The 21,039-nt window shown below is 44.8% G+C and overlaps 1 protein-coding gene across 15 annotated transcripts in view; it reads right to left on the bottom strand.

The window, feature by feature from the left end:
- LOC118389693 (RNA-binding protein Musashi homolog 2-like) overlaps nt 1–21,039 on the bottom strand; it is a 335,623-nt gene that overhangs the window by 136,679 nt on the left and 177,905 nt on the right. For all 15 annotated transcript variants that reach the window (XM_052457216.1, XM_052457217.1, XM_052457210.1 and 12 more), the window contains exon 7: nt 9,672–9,720. In XM_052457216.1, the coding sequence (XP_052313176.1) occupies nt 9,672–9,720 (49 nt within the window). The remainder of the gene's footprint in view (nt 1–9,671; nt 9,721–21,039) is intronic.

Consider the following 21,039-nt stretch of genomic DNA (forward strand, 5'->3'; position numbering starts at 1 on the left):
CAACAGGACAGATAGCCTATGCTCATCAGAGAGGTCTTTGAAACCAAATTTGGGAAAATTACACTCTCTAATTGTTTTATATTCTTTACATTTTGTCAGGAAATGCAACCCTATATATTTTGTACCAATTGAGAACGTTGGTCTAATTCCCTGAGATCTGGCTCTTCTCTGGAAAATCATTATTTTAGTCTTTTTAGGGTTTACTGCCAGGGCCCAGGTCTGGCAGTACTGCTCTAGAAGGTCCAGGCTCTGCTGTAAGCCATGTGCTGTGGGTGACAGCAGGCATAGGTCATCTGCGAAGAGTAGGCATTTAACTTCTGAATTGTGGAGACTAACATCAGGGGCTGAGGATTTTTCTAGAATAGTGGCCAATTCATGAATGTAAATATTGAAGAGTGCAGGGCTCAGATTGCAACCCTGGCGAAGGCCCCACCCCTGGTTAAAGAATTATGTTCTTTCCTTACCAATTTTAATGCTGCACGTACAGCCAGTATACATTGATTTAATCATGTCATATGTTTTACCCCCTACATCACTTTCAATAACTGTAGAACAGTCCTGTATGCCAAATAGAATCAAATGCTTTTTGGAAGTCGATAAAGCAAGCGCATATTTTGGTATTATTTTGGTGGACATGTTTATCTATTAGGGTGTGTAGGGTCTTTCTCTCTCTCTCTCTCTCTCTCTCTCTCTCTCTCTCTCTCTCTCTCTCTCTCTCTCTCTCTCTCTCTCTCTCTCTCTCTATCCAAATGAGACTTTTACCTTCATAATTATTCAACCTCCATAGTTAGTTCTGCTGCATGCTGCCAGAAATTACTAACACTTGCATCATTCAAAAAAACACTAATTTAACCTGTAGTCATTACACAGTATTTGTTAAAGCGGTTAAATGGATGCCGTCTGGTTCCGAACCATTGTTAAGGAATATAATGTGTAATTTCAATGGGTTTCATCATTATCCTACTCATCTGTTATTAAGCAGAAGCAAATGAAAAAGGTGTCCAATTAGGCTCACTGGGACCTCCGGTGGATGACAATTACACTGTAGCCGCTTTAACTGGTTGTTGTGGATTTGGTTTCATGATCGACATAAGTGCCTACCACAGAATTTGTAGTGAATTGAGTGACGGAATCAAAGAGCAATCCATAGCATTGTCTTAGCTATCCTTATGGAAGAGCATTGGATTCCATCACTTCAACTTTACAGCCGACTTCAAACGGTTTAGTTGATCCCACGATATCAGCAGCTGCCAGTCAAACAAAAGCTGTCTTTCTGTCACGCCCTGACCTTAGAGAGCCGTTTATTTCTCTATTTTGTTAGGTCAGGGTGTGATGTGGGGTGGGCATTCTATGTTTTGTATTTCTGTGTGTTTGGCCGAGTGTGGTTCCCAATCAGGGACAGCTGTCTATCATTGTCTCTGATTGGGAATCCTCCTTAGGCAGCCTGTTTTTCCACCTTTGTCTGTGTTAGTAGCCTGTATATCCCTAGTAAGCTTCACATTTGTTTTTTACTCTTTGTTTTGTTGGCAACATTTATAAATAAAAAGAAATGTACGCTCACCATGCTGCACCTTGATCTGGTCATTTCCACCCTGACGGCGACTGTGACACTTTAACAACTTATCACTATCTCCACCCCCCCACAATTGGTCTCACCTCCCCCACACTCTCATTGGCAATGGCAATTTAGCTTGACAGTAAAATCACTGTTTAGATTGTAGATCATGTGTCAGGTTGGCGGATGTGAGCAGGAAGAATGAAAGAATAATTTGAACAGGTCTATAAGGTTCCTGGAGTATTGCTGGTTGTAGGTACAGTAACAGTTGGTTAGTATTGGTGGTTTACGGTGTAAACCATGCTCCATGGATGGCTGGATGCTTGGTCTTTCTGACTAGGTGGCACCATGCTCTAGTGTTAGCCCCAGGGTATAAATGTGTGTAACCACAGCAGGCCTGTCTACAGCACGTCCTCTCTCGCCACCACACATGCTGTGGGTGACAGCTTCCACGCTGCTGTGAACACTCAACACACTGACAAGGCGTTAGTGTTCATATCCGATCACCATGTTGACTACGTGTTTGTGTGCGTGTGCGTGTGTGTGTGTGTGTGTGTGTGTGTGTGTGTGTGTGTGTGTGTGTGCGTGTACATGTGCACCTGTGTGTTCCTATATGTTTTCCTTTCTCCTTGCTAAAAAGGAGCTGGCATTTCACTGTGAGTATACAGAGTGTGAGGCTAGTGTTGAGAGTGAAGGAGGGATGGGGAGGGAGGGACAGGGATGGAGGGTCGGTACTCTCCAAGGGTATCCCAGAGACTGCTCCAAGACATCGCCGGCGGAGAAGAGGTATTCGGAGTGGACCTTTCGTCCAACTCAGGGGGCGTGCATACCATCCACCGCTTCCGAGTATATTACTTGCTAATGTTCAGTCCTTGGAGAATAAAGTAGACAAGCTCAGGTCGAGGATCTCCTTCGAGAGAGACATCAGGGACTGTAACATACTCTGTTTCACATAATAATGGCTCTCTCCTGATATACTGTCCCCGGCCATACAGCCAGCTGTGTTCTCAGTAAATCGCGCACACACGAATAAAGAACTCTCCGGGAAAAATAAAGGCAGTGTTTGTTTCATCATTAACTACTCATGCTCTGATTATGGTAACGTACAGGAAGTCAAGTTATTTAGTTCACCCAACCTAGAATACCTAAAAATCTAATGCCGACCGTATTACCTCCCAAGAGAATTCTCTTCGGTCATGTCACAGTCGTGTATTTTCTCCCTCAGCCAATACCATGACAGCTCTCAAGGAACTACATTGGACTTTGTACCAACTGGAAACCGCATATCCTGAGGATGCATTTACTGTAGCTGGGGACAAATCTAAGGAAAACCCGACAGAAGTTTTGCCAACACATTGACTGCGCCACTCGCGCATTAACATCACTCAACCATTGCTGCTCTTCCTTCCAGGATGGCTACAAGGCCCTATCCACCTTTCCTTCGGCAAATCAGATCATGTCTCCATCCTGCTCCTCCCTTCCTATCGGCAGAAACTCAAACAGGAAGTACCCGTGGTAAGGACTGTTCAACGCTGGTCTGACCAATCAGAATCCATGCTTCAAGATTGTTTTGATTACACGGACCGAGATATGTTCCGGTTCGCCTCTGGGGATAACATTGATGTATACACTGACACGATGACTGAGTTCATTAGGAAGTGTATAGCGGATTTTGTTACCATTGTGAAGACTAAAACCTATCCAAACCAAAAAACGTGGATAGATGGCAGCATTCACGCAAAACTGAAAGCAAACAGGCAAAAAAGTGGAGTCGCAATTCAACGCCGCAGACATGAGACGTATGTGGCAGGGATGCCAGACAATCCCGGATTATAAAGGGAAAACCAGCCATGTTGCGGACACCGGTTGTCTTGATCCCGGACAAGCTAAATCCTTTCTTCGCCCACTTCAAGTAAAACACAGTGCCGCCGACGCGGGCCACCACCATTCCCGTGGACTGTGAGCTCTCATTCTCCATGTTCGACGTGAGTAAGACATTTAAGCTTGTTAAGCCTTGCAAAGCTGCCAGCCCAGACGGCATCCCTAGCCACGTCCTCAGAGCATGTACAGACCAGCTGGTTGGAGTCTTTACGGAAAGCTCAATCCCTCCCTATAACAGTCTGTTGTCCCTACTTGCTTCAAGATGTCCGCCATTGTTCCTGTACCCAAGAAAGTGAAGGTAACTGAGCTAAATGACTATCGCCCTGTAGCACTCACTTCTTTCATCACAAAGTGCTTTGAGAGGGTAGTTAAGGATCATATCAACTCCCCATTACCCGACACTGCAATTTGCATACCGACCCAATAGATGCACGGATGACTCAATTGCCATCGCACTGCCCTATCCCATCTGGACAAGAGGAATACCTTTGTAAGAATGCGGTTCATTGACTACAGCTCAGCCTTCAACATCACAGTACCCTCCAAACTCATCATTAAGGTCGGGGATTATTATCTGAACCCCGCCCTGTCCACATCGACGGGGCCGCAGTGGAGAAGGTGAAAAGCCTAAAGTTCCTCTGCTTACACATTACTGACAATCTGAAATGATTCTTCAACAGCCTTCGCAAAAACCATTAAGCGCTATGATGAAACTGGCTCTCATAAGGACTGCAACAGGAAAGGAAGACCCATTGTTACCTCTGCTGCAGAGGATAAGTTCTTTAGAGTTACCAGCCTCAGAAATTGCAGCCCATATAAATGCTTCACTGAGTTCAAGTAACAGACACATCTCAACATCAATTGTTCAGAGGAGACAGCATGAATCAGGCCTTCATGGTCAAATTGATGCAAATAAACTAGTACTAAAGGACACCAATAAGAAGAAGAGACATGATGATTCCAGAGTATGTATTAACTTTCAAGACTCCTTCACTTTGATGAGAAGAGTCAAAGCTGTCATCACTATTATTCTAAAATCAAAATATATTTGTATTTGTTTAAAACTTTTTGAAAATAGTAAAAAAAAAAAAAAAAAAAAAAAAAACCTTGAATGAGTTGGTGTGTCCAAACTTTGACTGGTATTGTACTATTCTTCAAATATACTACATATTCTATCCATATTCTGTCCATATTGTTGATACATCCCATCACATATGTATATATATTTATACTCCGCATTTCACTACACCTGCAACAACATCTGCTAAATTTGTGTATGCGACCAGTAAAATTGTATTTGATTTGAGGGATGGAGGAGCAGAGGGATGGGGAGGTGGGAGAAAGGTGACGTTGGGTAGATGAGGGGGGGAGGCTGCAAGGTTGGCAGTAACAATGGCTCAACTCCGGTGTGAACCTCTGGACAGCACATGCCGCTTGCCAGAAACATTGAATTCCCAACACAATCACCCTTATTTTATTCCTTTAAATGCCAGGGAGATTGTGTGCAGCACTCGCCTTTGTCAGGAGCTTCACTTGCAGTGAGTGTCCTCTAACAGGAGAAAGAGAGAGAGAGAGAGAGAGAGAGAGAGAGAGAGAGAGAGAGAGAGAGAGAGAGAGAGAGAGAGAGAGGGAGAGAGAGAGAGAGAGAGGAGAGGAAAGAGAAAGAAAGAGAAAGAGAGAGAGAGAGAGACAGCACATGCCGCTTGAGAGAGAGAGAGAGAGAGAGAGAGAGAGAGAGAGAGAGAGAGAGAGAGAGAGAGAGAGAGAGAGAAAGAAAGAGAAGAGAGAGAGAGAGAGAGAGAGAGAGAGAGAGAGAGAGAGAGAGAGAGAGAGAAAGAAAGAGAAAGAGAGAGAGAGAGAGAGGAGAGAGAGAGAGGGAGGGAGGGAGAGGAGAGGAGGGAGGAGAGAGAGGAGGGAGGAGGGAGGGAGGGAGGGGGAGGGAGGGAGGGGGTAAAGAAATGTGTTTTAGCAGTCGTTTCAGCAGCAGTCACCTTAGGGGTGGCGTCTGAAGGACACTGCTGAATACTCCAAATGAGTGTGAAGAGCGGCGCAGAGAGAGGATTAGAAAGTACATTTTTACACACACACGCACACACACACACACACACACACACACACACACACACACACACACACACACACACACACACACACACACACACACACACACACACACACACACACACACACACACACACACACACACACACACAGAGGCACCATCACAACAGAAGAGTCAAAAGAACACCGCAGATACCTTGACTGTTAGACGTCCTGTCTCAGGACCTCTTTTAATATAGAGGACGAGGAACAATATGTCTTCACACATCCCCCTCATATCACTGTACATTGTCTGTTCAGAGCCACCATGAAAAACTGGATTCTCTCCATTTGCCATATACACACAATGGAGTCTCTCTATCTGTCAAGTTACTGACAGGAGTACACATGTTGAGAAACTGAAAAATCCCCAACCAGAGGAATGACAGTATATTATACTAACATGCTAGTAAGACAAAGGAAGACTTTCATCTGTCTCTCACTATTGTTAGCTCTGAATCAGAAAAATGGCCAGGCCGGGTGCTTATCCATCATTGTCTTCATTTGAAGGGCATTTGGCAGCCCAAAGGCAAACACCTGATTCACTCCTCTCCGCTCAGCTCCAATCCCTTCACAGACACACACTGACAGAGCAGCAGTGCAGTCAGAGAGAGATGAAGAAAAAGCAGCAACTCGTCGTCTCAAAGCAGACCTCACACTGGGTTCTGTCACTTCACATCACGATTCACTCAAACTCATATAGCACTTCCACTAGTTCAGATACTGCTCACAGAGAGACGCTTTACCAGACACACTGACAGCAGGCAGCACACACACACACACGTTTACGCACAGACACATACACACACACACTCGCATACATGCATGAACACGCATGCTAGTGATGCCTGTGTCAGCTGTTTGTTCACCCTCACTCACAGTCAATTGCTAATAACCCATCGGCAACCGCCCAACTATATGTGATAAAGTGAAAATCTAACACCTGCATCTGACCCTAACCGGAAAATATAGACAATGCAGTCAAATAGACAATGTATAGTCAGAGACGGCAGAATGATTTTTGGAAAGGATTTTTTCAAGCCTAATTTAGATATGTTTCTGCTTATATACTGAACAAAAATATAAATGCAACATGCAACAATTTCAAAGTGTTTACTGAGTTACAGTTCAAAAAGGAAATCAGGTCATTTAAATAAATCCATTAGGCCCTAATCTATGGATTTCACATGTCTGGGCAGGGTTGCGGCCTTGAGTGGGAGCCAGGTCCACCCACTGGGGGAGCCAGGTCCACCCACTGGGGGAGCCAGGCCCACCCACTGGGGGAGCCAGGCCCAGCAAATCAGAATGATTTTTTTCCCCCACAAAAGGGCTTTATTACAGACACAAATACTCCTGAACACCCCCCTCCCCATCCTCAGACGAACCCGCAGGTGAAGAAGCCGTACGTGGAGGTCCTGGGCTGGCATGGTTACACATGGTCTGCGGTTGTCAGGCCGGTTGGATGTACAGCCAAATTCTTTAAAATGACATTGGATGCGGCTTATGGTAGAGAAATTAAGATTAAATTATCTGGCAACAGCACTGTTGTACATTCCTACAGTCAGTATGCCAATTGCACGCTCCCTCAAAACTGGAGGCATCTGTGGAATTGTGTTGTGTGACAAAACTGCACATTTTAGAGTGGCATTTTATTGTCCCCCGCATAAGGTATTGCCACGTTTTCTCTTCCATGGCTCAGTTCGGCTTGGGAGCATATTTTATGTGGCTGAAATACTATCCGCTTTTTTGATGTCGATAAAGATAGCAGCTTTACAGACGGTCCCTAACCGCACATTCATTCTCAAGATTCTGAAAGAAGGGCCTCCCAAGTGGCACAGCGGTCTAAAGCATTGCAGTGTTGCAGCGTCACCACAGCCTGGTGTTCAATCCCAGGATGTGTCATAACTGGCTGTGATGGGGAGTCCCATAGGGCGGCAAACTAGTGTCCCAGCCTCGTCTGGGTTAGGGGAGGGTTTGACCTTGGGGGTTTGTGGCAGGCTGAGTGCACTTACAGGCTGACTTCTGTCATTGAACAGTGTTTCCTCCGACACATTGGTGCTTCTGGATTAAGCGGGCGGGTATTAAGAAGTCCGGCTTGGCGGGTCATGTTTCAGAGGACGCATGACTCGACTTTCGCCTCTCCCGAGCCCGTTGGAAAATTGCAGCGATGAGACAAGGTTGTAATCACAAAATTAAGGAGAAAATGAGGGTAAAAAAAAGAGTGAAGATGTTGGCTACATTTGGTGTAGGCCTATCATTTTAATGCAAGAAATGCTTAATTCTGCAGGAGTTAATAGGCTACCAGGCTATGTGAGAGGTTATACAGTAGACCTAGCCTACAGCTAGATTTTGGGGCGGCAGGTAGCTTAGTGGTTAGAGCATTGGGCCAGCAACCGAAAGGCTTACAAGTAAAAAATCTGCCGTTCTGCCCCTGAACAAGGCAGTTAACCCACTTTTATTATTATTATATTATTATTATTATTATTATTATTATTATTATTATTACTACCCGGTAGTCCGTTATTGTAAATAAGAATTTGTTCTTAACTGACTTGCCTAGTTCAATAAAAATGTAATCCATCTGAACAGTAGGCTACAGTTTCTTTAACATGCCCTATTTGATGTCCCTGTCTTGTGACAGTCGAATTTGTATAGCGCCTGACAATCATCACACATAACATAGCCGGCACTGTAATCCTCTTTACCACTTCTTCTTTTACAATCTTTCCCAAACTGTTCTAGCCCTCCCTTCTCTTTATTGTCAATTCTCCATTTAACAGATTTGAACTCTGATTATTGTCCTTTTTTCCACAGTGGATCAGCGTTAACTTTTTCTGCCCAAGTTCCCAAAAGCATTTAGCGTGTATATGGTGCGCAGAAAGTCAGCCCTAAAGTTTAGGTTCACGCACTTGCCTAACACCAGATACAAATAATGAAAGAAATATCCTCAATATAGCCTATAGATGTGAATTGCACAAGAATTATACATTTATTTAAAAAAAATATGCATTGTTTTCTCGCTTTATTCAAAACACTCGCCCTTCACAAAATATTTCAAGACCCTAAACCCGCCCGTCCAGCGGATATAACCGCGGATATAACGCCGCACATGCACAAATGTGTAAACACACACACAGAATAGCACAAAAAAAAAATCTAGCCAACATTTACTCATCAATCCCGAGTAAAGCTCTACATCTGCTGACGTGGTTGGGCAACACTTTCACAGAGCGGTCTGCTTCGATGCTGAGGAGATCGTGTTCGCGATGTGACTATTTGGAGAAAAGCTGGATAGTGTGAGAGACAGAGGGGAAGTGTCTGGCCTCAGTGTGTATATGAGGTGGAGAGGAAATGCCTGTCAGCAGCTGGACGACACACACTTCTCTCTGAGAGGAGAGGAGGAAAGAGCTAACAAGCAGCCGTCTAACGTAATGAGAGCAGCTAACTGGCCCTTATAACGGCTGCACTACTGTGGCTTTTTCAGTCACCATACTATCCATCACATCAACATTGCTGCACATCACTATGGACCACAGAGTCTGTCAGCTGTATATCAGGTCTTTTAGTGTCTTTTAGCCTGCAATTGGTAGCGTTTCTGGCTGTGGAGATGGTACAATTGTACTGCAGGGAGAGGGAGATGGAGACAGTTTGTCTTTGGAAAGTCCTCTGCTTTATAGAGAAACCTCCCCCTAATCCCAGATAAAGAGCAGATAAGAGAGAGATAAAGGCAGCGCTGCTCCTGGGCCTTATCTCTGCTGTTATCTCTCAGCGCAGTGAGCGGTAGTGCTAGAGGCAGGCAGACAGGCCGGCAGCACCCACGGCTGGCTCCATAACCCCCTACATACACCCAGAGAGAAGGAAGAGCCCATGCCTGTCTCTACACGACACCCACCACCGTCTGTAACATCAGTCACACCTCAGCCTGCCATAGGTTTAAAATAGCATTCTATTGATTTTTAAAGGACGTTTTCCAGTGTCTGGATTAAGCACTGTAATAGGTTGGCACCTTGTGAAATGAATCACCCAGTGTTGTTTAACAGGGGAAAATGCCACAGAAATGTGCTATTTTCTGTCCCATGAATACACGTAAAAAAGAAAAACACACGGGATGTTAACATACAGATGTTGGACTTACCTCTATGTCTGTTAGTAGTTTTATCAAACATGAGCATGGCGTCTTCTACCTGAAAGACAAAAGAGGAAAACAGACATTAGTCTGAGGTCAGATAGGAGAGACTTGGAAGAGACATACACTGGTGATTCCTTCTGTACTGTGGTAAAGATGTGTTTAGAGGTTAAAACGAGTGTGTATCCTTCAATGTGGGACAACGGACAGTCTTCCTCAGGGAACCATGGACAGTTTGAGCCAACCAGGTAGACACGCCTCACTGTAACAACCAACCCCAGCCTCCTCTGCTCCACCAGGTAGCAGCATGATCCATGGTGATATCAACTCTCATCATGTCGTTCATTAAAGCCACACAGAGAGAGAGACAGACGGCAAATGTTTATCCTCGCACATCTCACAACAGATTGGAAGACAGAAATCTGTTCCCTATAATTCAGAAGAAGTGGTAAAAACAACGTTGAATTTAGGCAGCCTCATTCTCATTGTGGTTTCTTGTTGAGAGAACAACACAAAAAAAGGAGAAGGAAAAAACAGCACCATACAAAATCACAGATGGGGAGATGAGGGCAATGTCGCCGCGCACCACACATTCCCCGGTTACGGTCGCTAGGTAACGTGCGGTGTGGAGCGGAGCAGGCTGTGTCCTGGGGAGGTTTTGGCAGCGCAGTGTGGTGTGGTCCGGTGGGGGTGGGGGGCGAGGCGCGGCACGGCACGGCGGGAGGGTGGCAGGGCGGGAATGGCCATGTGGAGCAAGGGAAGAGAAGAGAAGAGAGGAGAAGAGAGGAGAAGAGAGGAGCAGGGGGCTGGCTCAGATGGAACTGCCTGACTTGATAAAGAGGAGCTCTGCCAGGCCCTGCCACACTGCTGCTGCCATGCTGCAAACTTACCACAGGATGTAGGCACTAGTCTACTGCAGCTCTCTACCACCCACATGCTAGATCTGCTGTACTATGACCACCTCCAAATGGACATTGACCTAAACCACCTCTGTAGTATTTCATTCATACGCTCTCATGTATTTGTCTATGGTAAATAGGTAATTGGATGATATCTCATTGGTCCTTTGTGGTCTTCTGTAGCTCAGTTGGTAGAGCCTGGTGCTTGAAATGCCAGGGTAGTGGGTTCAATTCCCAGGACCACCGATATGTATAAAGTATACACGCATGACTGTAAGTTTATTTGGATAAAAGCATCTACTAACTGGCATGTAATTATTGCCTAGGATTTACTCTTTTCACACCTATAGTCATCCAATTTCCCAGAACACATCAGCCCTGCAAAACACATTTCCTATAAATAATATACAGCCTACACTGGTAAATAGTAGTATGTGCCCTGAAGCTGATAGAATTAAACAATAACGCCTGAGGAGGTGTGGTATATGGCCAATACACCACTGCTAAGGGCTGTTCTTAAGCGCAACGCAAAGTGGAGTGCCGGGATACAGCCGTTAGCCGTGGTATACTGGCCATATACCACAAACCCCTGAGGTGTCTTATTGCTATTATAAACTTGTTATCAACATAATTAGACCAGTAAATATACTTTTTTTGTCATACCCGTGGTATACGGTCTGACATATAATGGCTGTCAGCCAATCAGCATTCAGGGCTCAGACCACCCAATTTATAATGTCTATTATAAAAGTGGTTGTTTGGATCCTGTATGCTGATTGGACAAGCAGCATTTCAAGCCGTGCTGCATTGGCCGTCACAGACATACCTACCCCTGCTAACAGTTCCATCTGATAATGATCACTCCGCCTTCATAAGAGTATCATGTCCATGTAGCTGTCCCAATCATCTCTTGTCTTTATCTCAACGAGCACATTATTTACCCTTACTTCCAGCCTAGCATTTAGTTTGGTACAGCGAGCGGGGTTAATATAAGCCTCACCGTCTGCCTGTTTCACTTTTGAATTTCGGTGCCCAGATGAGACAACTTTTTATGAGCCGGTCAAAATCACGCATCAGCGTCATTATCATGGACATATCCAAGTAAATGGCGATAGAAAAAAAAGCTCAAACGAATGAAAATGCTCTAGTGTGCCGTCATTCCAGGTTCAATGTTTGATGTGACTCAGTTAGCAGAAGTTGGCTAGCTAGCTAGCAAGTCACAAGAACGTTATCCAGCCTGCTTAGCAACCATTTAGTTTAGAACAGACGAAAAGTCCTTTTGAATAGCAGCTATGCAAAATAATTAACGACTGGGTCGCTCGCGTCTGTAGCAACATGACCAAAAGTCAATGCCATTTACCTGACTGTATTCAAGATACACCAGTGCCTCTTGTACCTCATTGCTTAAGTACAAATGCCTAGTGGAAATACTAGCATAGCTTTGTAAAATGAAGAGGCCTATAGGCCATCAATGCAGTGTATTATAGGCTTCCCATGTTCAGTGGTGTTAAGATAGCCGTGTGTCTGTCTGTTATTATGACACTGCAGTGGGAGGACAGGTGTCAGGCAGCTTATTCAACGCAGGACACAAGTTCAGCAGTGGTGGGGTGTTTCTCCTCTGCTTCAGGGCTCTTCAATGCAGCCATTCAGGCAGAGCACAACTCTATGGCTCTATCTGATAGAAGGTTAAGGACCTCTTCACCGCTCACACAAAACCCCTCCACACAGTCTCACTCCAGGGAAGGAGAAATCTCTCTCTCTCTCTCTGCCCTCCTCCTCTCTCACATGCTTTCCTTTCTCCTGTCTGAGTGAAAGTAAAGGTTCAGAGGATAATGCATCTTATCACTATGTAAAAGGGGAGTGGGGACCCCAGTGGAGTGGCTGGCCTTTTGTGACAATGAAGAAAAGAGTCCTAGTATATTTATTCAGTGTGTGTTACGTTAGCTATAGACAGGAGCAACGCAGTCCTCTGGCTTTGTGTCCACCCAGAAAAAGCACCAAGCTCTACAAAGGCAGTCTGGGGCCAAGAATCAAGACTAGTTCACCTTTAATAACTAAGGATCATGAAAACACGTATTTATTGAATTCCTGCTACACAAACACACTTTAGCCTACAGGAGAGCATGCACATGACTGTTGAGCTAACGACTACATGGCAGATTCTAGCAGCCAGTTAGGATGAGGCAGTGCAGGTGACAGATGCACAGTGCCACCAACACTTACCACCAAGCAGAAGTTAAAATGGCAATCGTTAGCTCATTCTTTTATTTAAGTCGAATATAGAGCTTGTGTTTAGCTAGGGTGATTTACTAAATACCTGTCGAGGTTGAACCTGAGGACAAGATGGGTTGAGAGTGTTGGGGAATGCAGATTGACTCAGGTGGAGGAGGTTTGCCCTCTACCCAGGAAAAACACAAAGGGAAGGTAATCAAACCCTTGTTTAGATCCCAGGACCCCTGGGGGATGGCTTATCCTGTTCCTGTCAGATAATATGATGCTAAACTTCCACTCCCGGACAACCTTTCCACCCGGGCCAATGCATAAACTAAATCCATAAGTATGAAAAACCTTACAAAAACGCCCAGTCAGTCTCTGTGGTACATGTCTCTGTGCTTATTGATGCTTCTGTCCTTGGATAAATAATTCAAACAGCAGCCAATTTGAATTATTTATCCAAGGACAGAAGCATCAATAAGCACAGAGACATGTAGCGTTTTGGGGCTGAAAAAGCGTCAGGGGGGATGTATAAGGGCTAAGGAAATGCATTATGACAGCAGTTTAGATCAGCGGCAATCACCCCATTATTTACATTCAGCACACAACATAGAGGAACCAGAGGAGCTTCCCCGGCATCTGGGGCTAAGAACACCACAGCTCACTGTCCACTGGGACAGGAACACAGTGAGGTCTCTGCTACAACACAATGAGGGGATGATTTGTATGTGACTATCTGGAATCCCTTCAGGTCTCCGTCAAGGCCCAGTCAGTGTCCCTGTGAAACGTAGACTTCCAGAGGCCAGAGGAAAAAGAGGGAATGATTTTGTGGTGGTGAAGGAGACGCTGAGTCATAAGATTTATATGTTTGATTAGTCATGAGGGAAGGCAGAGTGCAGACTATTACTGCTCTGGGCCACAGAATGGTAACAATGCATTCGGAAAGTATTCAGACCCCTTGACTTTTTCCATATGTTGTTATGTTACAGCCTTATTCTAAAATGTATTAAATAAAGAAATGTCCTCATCAATCTACACACAATACCCCGTACAGATTTTGTAAATGTTTGCAAATGTATAAAAAAAATATATATATATATTTACATCAGTTTCAGACCCTTTGCTATGAGATTTTTTCCCCAATTGATCATCCTTGAGATGTTTCTACAACTTCATTGGAGTCTACTTGTGGTAAATTAAATTGATTGGACATGATTTGGAATGGCACACACCTGTCTATTTAAGGTCCCACAGTTGACAGTGCATGTCAGAACAAAACCCAAGCCATGAGGTTGAAGGAATTGTACGTAGAGCTCCGAGACAGGATTGTGTCGAGGCACAGATCTGAGGAACGGTACCAAAACATTTCTGCAGCACTGAAGGTTCCCAAGAACACAGTGACCTCCATCCTTGTTAAATGGAAGAAGTTTAGAACCACCAAGACTCTTCCTAGAGCTTGCCGCCCAGCCAAACTGAGCATTTGGGGGAGAAGGGCCTTGGTGACCAAAAACCCAAAGGTGACTCTGACAGAGCTCCAGAGTTCCTCTGTGGAGATGGGCAACCATCTCTGCAACACTCCATAAATTAGGCCTTTATGGTAGAGGCCCGACGGAAGCCGCTCCTCAGTAATAGGCACATGACAGCCCGCTTGGAGTTTGCCAAAAGGCACCTAAAGGACTCAGACCATGAGAAACAAGATTCTCTGGTCTGATGAAACCAAGATTGAACTCTTTGGCCTGAATGCCAAGCATTACATCTGGAGGAAACCTGGCACCATCTCTACGGTGAAGCATGGTGGTGGCAGCATCAAGCTGTGGGTATGTTTTCAATGGCAGGAACTGAGAGACTAATTGGGATCAAGGGAAAGATGAACAGAGCAAAGTACAGAGAGATCCTTTATGAAAACTCTGCTCCAGCGCACTCAGGACCTCAGACAGGACAACGACCCTAAGCACACAGCCAAGACAGTGCAGAAGTGGCTTCAGTACAAGTCTCTGAATGTCTTTGAGTGGCCCAGCCAGAGCCCGGACTTGAACCCAATCGAACATCTCTGGAGAGACCTGAAAATAGCTGTGCAGCAAAGCTCCCCATCCAACCTGACAGAGTTTGAGAGGATCTGCAGAGAAGAATGGGAGAAACTCCCCAAATACAGGTGTGTCAAGCTTGTAGCATCATACCCAAGAAGACTGGAGCCTGTAATCGCTGCCATTGATGCTTCAACAAAGTACTGAGTAAAGGGTCTGAATACTTAAGTAAATGTGATATATCATTTTTTATTTTTTTATTTAATACATTTGTAAAAATGTCTAAAAAACTGTTTTTGCTTCATCATTATGGGGTATTGTGTGTAGATTGACGAGGGGAAAAAATAACAATTTAATACATTTTAGAATAAGGCTGTAACATAACAAAATGTGGAAAAAGTCAAGGGGTCTGAATACTTTCCGAATGCACTGTAACTGAACACGCTGTCAATGACTCTGAAGGACTATGAGTCTTCTTTCACATTTTTTTTTTACAAGACTCATATTATTTTAACAATGCTCTCAATGAACAAAGCGGAAATAGCTGCTTCAATGACCCTGGACAAGCTTGTGACAACCCTCTCAATTAATTGTTTTACAGAGAAAATGAATATCGCTGTCTCTCGGCCCTTCTCCCTGCCATGTGCAGCATGCACACTCCAGTGGTTTTACTAGTAGTGCTTTAACAAGGAGCAGCGGGCCAAACTTCACATCCAGGAAACACTTGTAATTACACAGCAATGAGGGACATAAGAGAGAAACCCAAAATGTCTGACACAAAACAACTTCCGTACACCCCCTCCTCCCCTTCGGGTACAGGGACACCATGAAGACAGCTGGGATGTCTGATAGTGACCAGGCATGGTGGTCGTTGTCAACAAGAACAGGAGAGCAGGCCACTGTGTCCCTTAGAAGAGTACAGTTGGAGATCCAGTCCACACAGAACTCCTGGTATGTAAGGAACCTGGAACCTGAACCAGGGCTGCTAGTAATTTCCTGACCACCTTAGGCTGGGAGGCAGCTGTTCAATAGAGTGTTCAGACACTAATGTTCCATACCTGCTCTGCTCATATCTTGACTTACTGTACTGTCTAGACTAAGTGGAAATTCTCATACTGGAAAGCATCACTTCATGGGATCACTTTCTCCCCAGTAAAAAATGAGATGGCCCTCACTGCAGTCCATTGTCCTACACCTTGACCCCTTTCACACTCACCTGGTCACAATGACACAAATCAGTGACCTGTAATATACACAGCCTATAAGCATGATATTCCTTCAGAACGCTAAATGTGAGTGTTGTGAGCCAGGAAGGGTATCCGGTGCATTTAAAGGTCATTTGGTGACTAAAGCTGTGCTTTGACCGGAGGAACAACCATCAGTGAATTGCCTGAGTGATAGTGGATTGGAGAGGCGTATATATTTCATTTACATTTTGAGTTCCATTACTGAAGACACAGAAGAAAAGGCTATATACTGTAAGACGACAAAATATTCAGTCAACCTTTATGATTCAACCAGAATCATACAGTATAATCATACAGCATAGGCTATATGACTCTACTAGCGCTATGTCAATAACTTTTTCTTATGTTGATGAACAAAATGGCTGAAGAAAAACACTTGACGCTCTGCATCCAACGACGTCGCTATGATGCATATTCTAGCAGGGACCTTTGTGTGTCATAGAATGCCTCCGAGCGCCACGGCGATGGCTTCAACAGATCCTCCTGCAGCACTGAGCAAAGCCATCAGCACAACAAATATGCACAATTAGAGAGGGAGTCACAGAGTGGCGAGTCTGACCAATGGACTGACACAGAGAGCAGTCAGGCAGACAGCATTACTACTATGATGGAACGATGTCTTCAGTCCACAGTCCTCCCCTAGCCTAGCTCTGTCTCAGTCAGTCCCGCGTGCCAGTGCACGGCCCTGGGCTGGGAGAGGAGTAGTCCATGCAGTTAGCTAAGTATGCAGGGAGGGGTAACTAGGATGACTAGACCCTGTCCATCAATCCCTCTCTCTGTTCCTGTGCCAGGTTGCAGGGAACTGTGCACTACGGGGTCAATTGATTAATAAGGCTTCATTGTGCCAGCCAAGCAGCCCGTTCCCCCTCCACCACACTTGCGCAGAGAGCCTTCTCTCCTCTTTCTGTCGGAATAGAGTATGCCTGCGAGCCAACTCCGCGCAACAGCCGATTGAGCCCTGGCCCCTCCCTCGTGAGAAAGAACCAGACAGGTTGGGAAATATTGTGCTTTCCAGCTCAAATAGTAATTGGAGAGGTGAGAAATCCCTGTGCCCTGGAGGTAACAGTTTAACATGGAGGACTTACTTAAAGTGCTGCCGTTTTCCCTTTGCCAAGGCAATCAGCTTTCTCTTTTAGCAGACATATGAATTTCACGGCAGTCTCACAAGCTGCCCCCATCCTCTTCCCTCTCCATCTCTCTCATATGCATGCTTGTGTATATGGTAATTATATTAATCAGTAGAAAAGGTGGTTAGTAAATCTGCTAATTGGTATGTAAATAAGATCCTCCTGACACTGGCAGGCCCACAATCATGTTAATTTCAAATAAATATAAATATGTCAGTTTTCATTTAGACCGAGAGCAACAGCAGACAAAAACATGTTCAGGAGATGATGACCAAGGTTGCTGTTTTCCTCTCCTCTCTCTCCCTCCCTCTCTCCTCTCTTCTCTCCTCTCCCCTCTCCCCTCTCCTTTATTAAATGAGGATTTGCACTATCCGTATTATATAATTCAGCAGCCCTTCTCTGGTTTTGAAAGGCTGGTTTAGCTAGATTTCCATTTCTTGAAGCCGATCGATGGCTCACCAAAGAGACAGGGTGTAAGGGACCAAGTCAGAGTAATGAAAAAAAAAGAATGTATCTTTGCCCTTTTTTCCAAGCTGTGAAACTAGGTGATGACCATGAAGCAGGGAGCTGCACTTCAATTCCCTCTTTGTTACCAGTGAGAATGCTCCTCATGGATGCAATAGGCTCTCTGCTATGCCGCTAGGCCGTTGTCTGTGTCTCTGTGTGAACTAACAGTATGACATCCCTATTAACGTTGTGATGCACACGTTCATTGAATAACCAACTGGAAAATAAAATGTGATAACACTATTTCTCTTTTCATGAGTAATCATGTTCAAGATAGCGTGGTCTGATGTACACGCATCCAATGAACAAAAGCTTGGTCCTCTCAGCTGAGCTAGACATTGTGTTATCTATAGGTGTATGATACGGAGAAAAGGCTTTAGAGTCTTCGGTTGAAAAGCATTCAATTCAATTACAGCTTCCAATATCTCCCAATATCCGAGCCACCTGCAGTGTTTAACTTAGATTAGGTTTAAGTTATTTTGAAGGCCATTTCAATAATATGACATTTCTCGTCACAATGGGAATGAATGAATGCCAGTCGAATCTGTTTTTTTCTCCCTCTCTTTAATGCAAAACGCTGTCTGTCTGTCGTTCTTGATAGCTCGTCTCTCTTTGTCAGCATAAATGCAGGAGCCCCTATTTGAATACAGTTTCACATCCCTCTATTTATTAAAGCTTGGATTAACATGACAGACGGTTTTGTCTGGGGAGTCTTTAATATGGCTCAGAGAAGCGATCCCAGCGACAGTAATAGGCTCCAGCTAATATACTTGAGTGATGCTGGTTTCCCAGAGTTAGAAAGCAGAACAATAGGGGGGATCTGAAGCATGAATACAAAAGGTGGGATTGTAGGAGGGGAAACCAGGGAGGAGCAGGCCCACTGGAGAAGAACACACCATCACTCCATAGAGCTCCTGGAGACGATTAAAACAAAGGGACGAGGAGAGAAAAGGTCAGAGGCAGCCGGAGAAGAAAGATGAGGTGGGAGCTTGAAATCTCTCTCTCTTTCTCTCGTGAGACAAAGTTTATTCTAACCTAACGCCATTGTAAACGCAGGAGCAGGCACTCGACATTCTTCGCACTTTACACGGAAAACTATTCTCTCTTTCTTAAAGCTCTAGGTGGAATTTGAAAAGCTGTTCCTTGTCCTAAGGAATTATTTCCATCAGAAACATGTAATGGTGTAACACAATTGAGAAAGGCTTCCATAGTATTTGGTGTTATAACGAGGCATTACGCTCCTACTTTGTCTGGCTCTATTTAGAGGGCAGTTCAAGGTTACACAGGGCCTCATGTTACTCGGTGAATGAAACACATTCCATCTTCTGACTCCCGGTTCAAAGCAGTCTGTGAATAGCCTCCTACTTCCTGGTCTCTTCTCTCTATTTTAATAATTCTCGGGATTAAGGACAGAACGTGCTGCATCCCAAACACTGTTGAATCACCCTGGAGCAAATCATAGTACTGATTTGAACTGAGCCGCAACCGGCCCAGCTCTCTTTCCCCAGGCTTTTTACTTTGCATCTTCTCTTCATTCCCCCAGTCCATTTTCTCTGTCTCGCACATTACCAAGTCCACGCCAGTAATCAACTGTGTTTTTCCTCCCTTTTCTTAGGCCGGCTAGTGATCCGTAGGGGAGAGCGGCAGTGAGGTTTGTTAAAAGATCAAACACACATCTGTTAGTAGTGAGATTGGGGGGATTGTTGCTCATTCCCCAAACCTCTGGACTCTAATTACCTCCCCTCTGATGCTGGCCCCATGCCAGCTGCCATTAGTGCAGGGCAGAGTTGAGGCACACACATGCCTGACGGACGCATGGACACACATGCATTCGGTACACACACACACACACACACACACACACACACACACACACACACACACACACACACACACACACACACACACACACACACACACACACACACACACACACACACACACACACACACACACACACACACACACAGCCTCAGAATAGCCCACCATATGACACATTGGTCCAGCAGTGATAGAGAGAGACGCCAAAAACATCTCCACTGATACAGATAATCCCATCCTATCCTAGCTCTGCACCCCACTGCCTACCAGGCACATGTACAGAGAAAGGGAATGATTCACAGGACACAGAGGATTTACCTGGGGTCACATTCTCTATAGTTGTACTACAGCCTACATGTAAGATAGAGAGCTTCTGGTGCCTACTGAAACAATGTGCTGCTGTATATTTACCAGTCCTTCATAGTCCCTCACCTAACAAACCAGAGCCAATTTTTGTTTGTGTTGGTTACTCTCCTACTCAAAGTGTGAATATATAATACATAAATAATTATAAACTGGGTGGTTCGGGTCAATGTTTGATTTATAGATGTATTATGAGTATAGATAATACCATGTATTTAGCTCAGGGAGGTATGGTATTGGATGTAGTCTATATAGCTGTATATAAACAGGTGTATGAATGACAGGACATCATGTCAGTGGGCTGATGCTTGATGCCGTCACTGTCCCCAGCCCTGCACTGTACTGTGAGCTGAGGGTGAGTCGTGCTCCTCTCTCTCTGACAGGCGGGAGGCCTGGGTCCCGCGCCATCCTCTCTGAGCTGAGCCAGACAAGCAGGTAATTCATCATCGTGCTGAAGGCTACCCAAGGTGCCTGATCGGCCCTTCATAAGGATCCCGCCTCCCACAGCAAGGTCTCTGTTTGGAAAGTGACCTGCAGTCTCTAACCGTCCTCCCCACATCCCCCTCCCACCCTCGCCCCAAATTTCCCAGCTCCAAATTACCACGGCAACATTAGAATTCTCACGCTGGCTGATGACAACCGAGCGGATATGTCACAGGTCTTCAGAATGTAATTTTAGCCCCAATTTATACGTTCACATTATGAAGCCACAGTAAGATGCAGGAGAAAGGAGAAATGTTCACCAAACCACCCAAGGCTAGGGGTTTAAATGTGTTTTTGTATCCCACTCTTTGTACAGCGAACGCAATATTAGACAAACACAAAGATTACATGCATGCAAAGGGAGATTTTGAATAGACCCATTGTTGCTACACTGTGAATGTACTATTCTGTTATTCATTCAGAAGCCAATTCCAATACTGTCGCATTGTCAATTTTCTCTCATTGAAGACTGAAAATGTGAAATAACAATGACAACTCAAGGACAAAAGACATGAATGAGTCCTTTGATGGTATAGAAAGGTATAATAATATATTTTCCCACTCTGCTCGGCCTTGTTAGAATGGCAAATACTCATTTTGAGAAATAAGTGTTTAAAATGATCATGACCCATCAGTAAATCATTCCCATAGCTCTGCTCATGCCCTGTCTGTCTGCCTCAGCTCAGAGTAAA

Source organism: Oncorhynchus keta, chromosome 11, assembly GCF_023373465.1.
Source record: "Oncorhynchus keta strain PuntledgeMale-10-30-2019 chromosome 11, Oket_V2, whole genome shotgun sequence".
NCBI classification, from domain to species: domain Eukaryota; kingdom Metazoa; phylum Chordata; class Actinopteri; order Salmoniformes; family Salmonidae; genus Oncorhynchus; species Oncorhynchus keta.